This window comes from Numenius arquata, chromosome 2, assembly GCF_964106895.1.
Source record: "Numenius arquata chromosome 2, bNumArq3.hap1.1, whole genome shotgun sequence".
Lineage (NCBI taxonomy): Eukaryota > Metazoa > Chordata > Aves > Charadriiformes > Scolopacidae > Numenius > Numenius arquata.
This window is the reverse complement of record NC_133577.1, coordinates 131975510-131985566: the sequence shown is the minus strand read 5'-3', so window position 1 is coordinate 131985566 and position 10057 is coordinate 131975510. Positions and strand designations below refer to the sequence as shown.

The 10057-nt window shown below is 65.9% G+C and overlaps 1 protein-coding gene across 1 annotated transcript in view; it reads left to right on the top strand.

Annotated features, from left to right (window-relative positions):
* Positions 1-215: 215 nt before the first annotated feature.
* Positions 216-10057, top strand: part of SND1 (staphylococcal nuclease and tudor domain containing 1) — a 121786-nt gene continuing 111944 nt past the window's right edge. Inside the window, exons 1-3 of the mRNA XM_074167786.1 lie at positions 216-290; positions 4445-4594; positions 6482-6602. Coding sequence (XP_074023887.1) covers positions 216-290; positions 4445-4594; positions 6482-6602 — 346 coding nt within the window. The remainder of the gene's footprint in view (positions 291-4444; positions 4595-6481; positions 6603-10057) is intronic.

Here is a 10057-nt window from a genome sequence, read left to right as displayed (position 1 = left end):
AGCGGCGGCGCCGCGCGTCTCCATTGGCCGAGGCGCGGCGGGGACGGGGCGGAGCCGGCGGCGGGGCCGGCCTCCCGTTGGCCGTTGGCCGGGCGGCGGGGCGGGGCCTCCCTTTCGCCCCGCCCCCTCGCCCCGCCCCGAGGCTCCCTTCCGCGCTCCCGCCGGGCCCCGTCCGCTCCGTCCGCGCTCGCCCCGTCCGTCGCCCCCGCCCCGCCATGGCCTCCGCGGCCGCCCCCGGGCAGGGCGGCTCCGCGCAGCCCCTCGCCGTCCAGCGCGGCATCGTCAAGATGGTAAGGGCTCCCCGCGGGGCCTCCCTCCGCTCCGCCCCGACCGCCGCCTCGTGCGCCCGCCGGCCCTGCCCCGGGCCGCAGCACCGCTCCCCCCGTTCCCAGGGCCCCTACCTTCCGCAGCCGGTAGAGGTACCCGGGACCCCCTTCCGGTACCCGCCTCCCGTCCCGGCAACCGGGACCCCTGCCTTCCGCCACCCCCTTCCGGTACCCCCCTCCCGTCCCGGTAACCGGGACCCTCAGCTCCTACAGTCTCCGCCGGTATCCACCTCCTATCCCGGTAACCGGGACCCCCACTTCCCATAGACCCGTCCGGGACTCCCCTCCCCGTCTCCCGTCCCGGTAACCGGGATCCCCCCACATCCCGCAGCCTCCGCCGGTACCCGGAGCCCCTCTTTGCTCTGTCTCCCGTCCCGGTGTCCGGGACCCCCGCCTATTCCTCCCGTCCCGGTAACCGGGACTTCCCCCCGCCCTCAATGTAGCCCTCCCCAGTGCCCCCCTCCCCTCCCGGACCCTCACACTCTGCCTCCCGGTGCTCCCGGACCCCGCACCCCCGGTGCCGTTCTCCCCTCCCTGCACCCCGGGAATCCCACCCCACCCCCAGGAAGGGTGTGCTGGAGGGGGCTGCACCCCGAGCCCCCCCACCCCGTCCTGGGGGTGGGGACCCAGCCGGCCCGGCCCCAGCACCCCGGCTGCTGGGAAGGGGCAGGAAGAGCTTTGGGGGTCCCCCATGTCCCCCCCCCGAGTGGCGGGGTGTCCCCGGGGGGGCTGGTGGTCCCGCTCTGCTGCCGGCCCCGCAGCCCCCGAGGGGAGCTCAGGATTCCCCGTGAGCCAGGGGCATCCCGCGGGGGACACCTTGGGACGGGACATCCCTCGGGATGCCGCTCCTCTCCCTCCTCTTCCTCCCGTCCCAGCGGTGTCCCCGTGGGATGGGGTCCCCCAACCCCTCCCTCCGGTGTCCCCGCCTCTGCCGGTGCCGGGGACCGGGAGAGCGAAGGTCGGGGGGCCGGCAGCCGCCGCTGGGGTCGGCGCCTGGCACCGTGTCCTGGTCCCTGCCTTCCCCCCCACCCCGGTGCCTTGGCTGTCCCTCCCCGTTACCGGCCGTGTCCCCCCCCACGGTGGCACCCCGCTCCCCACGTGGCCCAGCGCCCCTCTTCCAGCCCGTCGGCCACTAAAGGTGCCGTGTTGTCACCCCCTTCCCCAAACACGAGGTTTTTTTTCTTGTGCCCAAATACAGGTGTTTTTTCTCGAGGTTACAGCTGCCCCCCCCCTGCCTTCGGGATAAGACATTCCCTGGGGGCGTCACGTCACCCCGGTGGGGACAGGGCTGGGGACACTGGAGGTTTGGGGACCCCCTTCCCGCCGCCTCGTGCCCAACAATTGGATTTTGGGACGCTCAGGAGAAATTCCGTCCGAGGGGATGTGTGTCCCTCCCCCCCCTCCCCCCCCCAGCGTGATTTTTGGGCAGGATGGTGGGTGGCTGAGGGGGTGGCCGTGCCTGAGATCCTGGGGACCCCACGCTGCCCCATACCTGGGGACACCAGCTGCTGTCCCAAATCCCTGCCTGGGGGGGGCACCCCAGAGAAATGTGGGGGGGGATCCCCTGGCTCTCCGGGGTCCCTGCTCTGCTTCGTGGTGATGCCACGGAGCCAGTGGCTACCGGGGCCAGCCCGAGTGGTGCCAGCCACGTGCTCCGCTGCCGTTCCCAGCACAGCTTTTCAAACTGGAAGGTTTTGGGGAATTTTTTTTTTTGCGCCTTTTTTTGCACAATTTCCCCTGGAATCGCAGGGGGGGTGGGTGTGTGTGCTCGTCCCGGTGCAGCGGAGCAGGACGGGGATGAAGAGCGGGAGCCCGGAGGCGATGCGGGTCGGGGCCGTGGAACCGTTGGCTGCCCCCCAGCTGGAAGAGGCACCCGGGACCCCGTGGGGGGTGGGATGGGGTGGCAACGGGCTCCTTCCTTTTGGGGGGGGGGCAGCCGGGGGATCTCGCCCCGGAGAGGGATGGCTGGGCACGGGGCAGCCGGGCATGTCGGGGTGCGGGTCTGCTCTGGGGTGTGTGTGGCTGCACAGCGTGGCACGGCCCTGGCTGAGTCTCCGGTGCAGGGTCCCATTCCAGCGGCGGTTTTTAAACCTTCGTGCCCCGCAGTGTCCCCCCTGGACACTGGCTGTGCCTGCGGGACCCTGGTGCCGTCCCCTCCCGTGCTCAGGGGACACCTCTGCCGTAGGAGCCGGGTCTATCCGCCCCGTGTCCCTGTGCCATGTCCTGGCCTTGGCACCTCCATCGTGCTCTTGGCTCAGCCTGCACTTAAATATCACTTTTCCAGCCCGGTTTAAGCCCGGCTTCCCCTGGCCAGAGCTCAGGGGCAGGGCTATCAGAGCACCTGGGCTAATGTTTGCCAGCAAGGGCTAGCAGGGCAGGAGCTGGGGCTGCTTTGGGGAGGGTGAAGCCCGGCTGCAGGGACCATCTCCCCGTCCCGTCGCTGCCCGAGCCTGGCCAGAAGCTGCTGCCCGTGAAGGTCCGTGTGGCTCCTTGGCTGGGGAGCGGTGGGCAAGCGGCGCGGCCACTCCACGGGCAGGGACGAGGGCCACCAGGCGGGGGGGGGGGTGGTGCTGGCTGTGTGCCCACCCGCAGAGCGGCTCCCCTAACGAACGCATCCCCCTTCCCGGGATCCAGGGTTTGTACTGGTAATTGGATAAAACAGTTACAGCATCTGACTTGCCCTATAAATTAAAGATTAAGGTTAATTACAGCGATGAAACCTCTAAGTCCTTAAGTATCGAGCGCTGAGCCCTTGCCGGGGGATGGCTCCGTGCACGGCTCAGGCTTAATTTTGAAGCTGGATTCCCAGTAGCTCCGTACAGGAGGCGATGGGAGCAGCGGGCGCGATGCCCTGGGGCCACCAGACCCTTGGGGCTCCTTTCGGTGCGAGCCGGTGGCCCTGGCACCGGCGCCGGGCCGGGCTGGCTCCTGTGCCAGGGTGGGAGTCCCTCTGGCTTCGGGATGCGCCCTGAGCCTCTGTGGGGATTTCGGGGTGTGGGGGGGGAAGGAAGCCAGGGCACGTGCTGAAATCCAAGCCGGCAGCATCGATCCCGTGTGCGGAGGGAGCCCAGCGCCGCTTCGGTCGGGAGGAGAGGGCGATCCCCGGCACGCTGGCTCTGCCTGGCCCCCAGCCCGGCTCGGCGGCTGGAGCTGGCCCTGCCCACGCCGGGGGTAGCCCCGTGGGTGGCTCGGGGGTCTCCTATGGGGCGGGGAGGGGACGGAGCCGTAGAGAAATCCCATGGTTTTTGGAGGGTGGGATGATGCCGGCGACTGTGATGGCGTCGGGCGCGAGGAGGAGAGGTGCAGGATGGGACTCTGCGGTTTTTGGGGGCTTCTCCCAGCAGTTTTCCCCACGTGGGTTTGTTTGTCTGCCCTCGACGCAGTCGCTTGGCTGAAGTTACCGGCCACGGGCGCAGGGTAGGGCCAGCCCGTCACCGGTGCCTGCGGGCCCTGCGCTGCCAGCGGGTCGGATCCCCCGGGAAAGGTCTCGGCATCACGGTTGGTGATCACAGCGTGGTCCTTGCTCAGCTCTTGCAAGCCTCGCCGAGGCCGTGCCGAGCAGCCCGGGGGATAAAATCCCTCGTGCCAAGAGCAGTGTCCCTCTGGGCTGTGGGCACGGTCCCCCCCCGGTGTCCCCTGTCCTGGGAGGATGCTCCGGGGCAGCGCCGGTGCCAGTTTTTCCCTGCCTGCGTCCTCCCGTGCCGTGCCGGTGGGCACGGTGCCCTCCCGAACACAGGGATCCATCTGCGGCACCGGGAACCTGCTGGAGCCCTGGGATGGGATGGGATGGGATGGGATGGGATGGGATGGGATGGGATGGGATGGGATGGGATGGGGGTGCCCAGCGTAGCCGTGCTCCTGGCTGGGGGCACTCCTGCAGCTCCGGGCAGGAAAGCTGGGGCAACTCCTGATTCTGCCACGAGAAATTACATCCTGTGGTGCTGAGTTTCCCGTGCCCGGATCCATGCAGGATCCATCCCTGGAAGTCTTGTCTGTCCGTGCGGCATCACCTGCACGTGAGCTCAGCTCCGTCACCTCTTCCTCCCCGCCCTCCCGGCTGCTCCCCTCTGCTGGGGTTGCGGGGGGGACCCCCTGTAACCCCTCTGCCTCCCCCGCAGGTGCTGTCGGGCTGTGCCATCATCGTCCGAGGACAGCCCCGAGGGGGGCCGCCCCCCGAACGCCAGATCAACCTCAGCAACATCCGCGCCGGCAACCTCGCCCGCCGCGCCGCCGCCGGCCAGCCGGACGCCAAGGACACCCCGGATGAGGTGGGTGCCCCCAGGGTGGGTCCCCAGGCTGCTCCCCCCACCTCCCCACCTCCAGCCCCACTGCTCAGCCATTGCAAGAGGTGTCATCCGTTCCCCTGCCATCCCGTGGGGCACAGGCAGCTCCCTCCTGGCCAGTGCTACCCGCCGCCCGGCTCGGGGACACGTGGGGTGCCGTGGCTGAAGGACACAGGATGAAACAGTTCCTTCGGTCATCCTTTAAGAGATCCTTTCCCTGCTCCATCCCTCCAGTGTGGATTTTGGGGTGGAATTCTCCTGCTGTGGTCACCCCGCTGTGGTCACACACGTGGCTGGGACGGGGCAGGCATCGTCTGCTAGTGAGGACCTGGCTGGGCAAGGTCTGCAGGACCAGGGGAAGCTGGTGGTGCCTCCAGGCTTATCATAGAATAGTTTGAGTGGGAAGGGGCTTAAAGCCCCCCCAGTGCCACCCCCTGCCCTGGGCAGGGACACCTCCCACCAGAGCAGGTTGCTCCAAGCCCCCTCCAACCTGGCCTTGAACCCCTCCAGGGATGGGGCAGCCACAGCTTCTCTGGGCAACCTGGGCCAGGCTCTCACCACCCTCACACCAAAGAACTTCTTCCCCACATCTCAGCTCAATCTCCCTCTTTCAGTGTCAAACCCTTCCCCCTCCTCCTATGGCTCCCCTCCCTCATCCAGAGTCCCTCCCCAGCTTTCCTGGAGCCCCCCCCTTTAGGGACTGGAAGGGGCTCCAAGGTCTCCCCGGAGCCTTCTCTTCTCCAGGCTGAACCCCCCCAACTCTCTCAGCCTGTCCTCCCAGCAGAGGGGCTCCAGCCCTCCCAGCATCTCCGTGGCCTCCTCTGGCCCCGCTCCAACAGCTCCATGTCCTTCTGCTGTTGGTGGCCCCGGAGCTGGAGGCAGCACTGGGGGGTGTCTCCCCAGAGTGGAGCAGAGGGGCAGAATCCCCCCCCTCTCCCTGCTGGCCACGCTGCTGGGGATGCAGCCCAGGATGTGGGGGGCTTTCTGGGCTGCCAGCGCACCTTTGCAGGGCTTTGCCTGCCCCGGGGCTGGGGGCACAGGAAGGAACGGGGGTGTTTTTTGGCAGATTGGGTGCAGGCAGGGCTGCCTGCGCCGGCAGAGGTTGGGAGCGGTGGGGTTTGTGTCGGAGGGAGCCCAGCCCCGGCCACCCATCCTCCCAGCCCCGGGGGTGGCGCGGAGCGCTGGCAGCTAATTGCTCTCCCTGGGGAGTTTGTCTTCTAAACGCTGCTTCAGCTTTTAAATGTCACTCTTTTTTAAAAAAAAAAAAAAAAATTACGCCTGTCAGGTTTGCTAATTGTTTGTGAGCACGTCATGTTCTCTCCTCCGGACCGCGTTCCCCACCCACCCGCTGCGCTGGAGTGGGGCTGAGCTCGCCGGGGCTCCGGTGTCTCCCTGCCGCGGTGCAAGGAGGTGCCAGGGGATGCCAGGACCCGCTTCTCCCTCCCGGGCACGGCCACCGTGGCCGGTCCCGCTCTGTTCCTTCATCACGGGGAGCCGGAGGAGCCCCCACTACATCCCTGGGAGCTGGGGGTGGTCCAGCCCCTGGCATCGCCGCAGCTCCATCCCTGCTCCCTCTGTCCCGGGAGCCTTTCCGGGCTCGGCCGGCCGGGTCCGTCTGTGCTCTGGGAGCACGATGCTGGCTGGAAAACCACCCGTGACCCCTTTCCTGGGGCTGGAGGGGGAGAGAAGGGGGTGTTCCTCCTGCAGAGTAACAGGGTCGCTTCCTCTGCAAGCTCCGTGGGCTGCAAACAGCCTCCGGCACGGTCCTGGGCTAATGCGGCACATCTGGAGGAGAACGCCATTTCCCCCGGGATGGGGAGGCTCTGGGCTCCCCCGGCTGCCTGTCACCCATCGGCTCTTCTTTCCCTCCAGCCCTGGGGCTTCCCGGCTCGCGAGTTCCTGCGGAAGAAGCTGATCGGGAAGGAGGTCTGCTTTACCGTGGAGTACAAGACCCCGCAGGGCCGGGAGTACGGGATGGTGTATCTGGGGAAAGGTGAGTGCGGGGATGGGGGGGTCCGTCGGGCACCTGAAGGGCTGGTGGGGAGCGTGTGGTGTGGTGGGAGCGCGAGGTGCTCGCAGCCAGAACTACTCTCCCATAGGTCGGGTTGGGACGTGGTGGGTGGCAGAAGGGTGCATGCCTGGTTTTTGGTGGAGCTCCAGCTTTTGAAGGGGAGCGATTCCCGGTCGGAGCCCGTCCGCGCTCTCTGGAGCTGCAGCCGCTGGTGGACGCGAGCCATGGCACTAGGAGAAGTCCCACAGCTTTTCCCTTGCCATCCTTTTTGTTGATACGAACTTGTGCTCCTCTCTGGCTGATGGAGATCACCCAAAAGGCTTCCCTGAGGATGCAGCGGAGCGCCGGGAGCGAAGCCGCTCAGCCCAAGGGCTGTGCGGTGCCTGCAGGACTCGCAGTCCCTGGCTTAGAGTAGCCTGGGGCACGGTGGCCTTCTCGGTGCTGGTGTGGGTGGCCTTTGGCTCTGGTTAGGTCCCCTCTCACGACGCCGGGTGCTGCGTCCACCCCACCAACAGCCCTGGCTGATTTTGGTTCCATCCAGGCGGGTGGAGGAGGTTTTTGGGCTCTTGCTCCTCGTGGTTGTCCTCAGCCACCCGGTCTGGTGAGAGTAATGGTGAGAGAAAGTGGCCTAGAGGTGACCACATCCCGTTGCCACAGCTCTGCTGGGCTGAGTTTAGCTCCTGGTTGGACTTCCTGGGGGTTTCAAGATCTGCTGGATGTGGGTGGGCTCCTGGGAGGTGGGTACTCACCAGGACCCAGCTTGTCCCTGGGTGCTGCCTGGTGCAGGGTCACTGGGGCATATGGATGCACCGGCTTGGCACGGGGCAGGAGATGCACCGAGCGAACAGTGCTCCTCTGCGCTCACCGGAGGGTCGGTGCGGAGCTGGGACAGCCCCACCACTGGGATCACAGAATCCCGGAATGCTGTGGGGTTGGCAGGGACCTCTGGAGAGCACCCAGTCCAACCCCCTGCCAGAGCAGGGTCACCCAGAGCACGTCCCACAGGAACGGCTCCAGGGGGGTTGGAATGTCTCCACAGAAGGAGACTCCACCACCTCTCTGGGCAGCCTCTGCCAGGGCTCTGACACCCTCACAGCAAACAAGGTCTTCCTCATGGTGAGATGGAACTTCCCATGTCCCAGTTTGTGCCCGTTCCCTCTTGTCCTGTCCCTGGGCACCACTGGAAAAAGACTGGCCCCATCCTCCTGACACCCACCCTTGAAGTATTTGTAGGCGTTGATCAGATCCCCCCTCACTCTGCTCTTCTCCAGACTCAACAGACCCAAGTCCCTCAGCCTTTCCTCAGCAGAGAGATGTTCTAGTCCCCTCAGCATCTTGGTAGCCCTTTGCTCTGCCCTCTCCAGCAGTTCCCTCTCCTTCTGGAACTGGGGAGCCCAGAACTGGTCCCAGTGCTCCAGCTGGGGCCTCCCCAGGGCAGGGCAGAGCAGAGGGGGAGGATGACCTCCCTCCACCTGCTGGCCACGCTCTTCCTGATGCCCCCCCATCTTCTTGATGCCATTGGCCTTCTTGGCCACCAGGGCACATTGCTGGTCCCTGGTCACCCTGTTGTCCCCCAGGACTCCCAGGTCTTTCTCCTCAGACCTGCAGTATTTGGGGTACGACTGGGGTCTGGGTCAGGCTCGGCCGGAGCTCCCTGGCAGCCCCCTCTCCGGTGGGAAGCTGAGTGGGGGTAACTCCTTGTGGCTGGGGGAAGGAGGGAAGGACCAAGTGGAGCTCAGGGGCTGCTGAGTTTTGGTTGTGCGTCCCCAGGAGTTGCTGGTGCCTCTGGCTGGCCAGGATGGGGATCGCTGGCCACCAGCTCTGCTGCACGGCCACAAAGCCCGGCATTGCTGCTGGCTCCCAGTTCCCCACCGCAGAGCATCAGCAGGGGCATTTGTGGCCATGCAGCTCCCCGGGGAGGCTGGAGCTCTCTCCTCGGAGGTTTTTGGGCTTTGCTGGACGTGGCCGGTGTGGCTCAGGGTGGGCAACAGCCCTGCTTGGACCCCCTTTCCACTGGCACCTCGTTGCTGCCGCGAGGGTGACCCAGGGCTGGCTTCTCATGGCCACTGCATCCCAGTACGCTCCAGCCGGCATCTTCCCTGCCCTCATCCAGCGTGGGAACGTGAGACCCCCGTGGTCCATAGAATGGGGAGCAGAGCCCCACAAGCTGCCAGGATGAGCCTTTCCCCCCTGAGACCACAAATAACTGGGTGTCAGCATTACCTCCAGGCTCGTTCCTGAGCTCCCAGTTCGCTCGTGGGCTGGGGGACCGGGAAGCCCTTTGGGACGGGGATCCCCTCCTGCAGGGATCGTGGTTTTGGAAAACCGCTGCTCTGGGCATTCCCACCACGCGGGCCATCCTTCATCCTTCAGCAGGAGCCGTGGCAGGTCCCCAGGGCGCAGCCTGCGACAAATAAACCTTGAAAGAGGTTTTGTTGTTCGGTGACACCCCCATCGGCGAGGTGCTCCCTTTCGGTCACCTGCAGCCTTGTCCTCTGCCACGGCAAGGGCTCTTATGCCCTGCCTCCCGCATAGGTGTCGTCCTTATTGTCACAAATCCCAGCCCGTCACACCGCGGAGGTGAGAAATGAAGCATTAAAATGTTTCCTGGGGAAGTTTGTCAAGGTTTAAATGCTATTAATATGGAAATGCTGCGACAGCTTCCCTGGCAGGGATGCGGCAGGTTGTCTGCGGCTCCGGGCTTTTTGGGACTGGAGGCTTGTGGGCTTGTTGTCACTCGCTGGTGGTGGCCGAGCCGGAGTGGAGGTGCTGGGGAATGGTGGGGGTCTGGGCAGTGCCCTACACCCCCTCCCCAGCTGCTTGGGACCGTGTAATCCTGTGCCTTCCCTCCAGTGGGGGGTTTCTGCCCGAATCCTCTTGTTTATCCACTGTCTCTGTCTCAGGACCCCCCCCCTCAGACTGTGGTGTTTGTCCCCCACCTCCCCAAGGGTTCTGGCTCCCGGTAGCCTTGAACCCCATGTGTTTCTGCAGAGGAATCATAGAATGGTTTGGGTGGGAAGGGAGCTTAAAGCCCCCCCAGTGCCACCCCCTGCCCTGGGCAGGGACACCTCCCACCAGAGCAGGTTGCTCCAAGCCCCCTCCAACCTGGCCTTGAACCCCTCCAGGGATGGGGCAGCCACAGCTTCTCTGGGCAACCTGGGCCAGGTTCTCACCACCCTCACAGCAAAGAAGTTCTTCCCCACATCTCAGCTCCATCTCCCCTCTTTCAGTGTCAAACCCTTCCCCCTCCTCCTAGGGCTCCCCTCCCTCATCAAGAGTCCCTCCCCAGCTTTCCTGGAGCCCCCCGCTTTAGGGACTGGAAGGGGCTCCAAGGTCTCCCCGGAGCCTTCTCTTCTCCAGGCTGAACCCCCCAACTCTCTCAGCCTGTCCCCACAGCAGAGGGGCTCCAGCCCTCCCAGCATCTCCGTGGCCTCCTC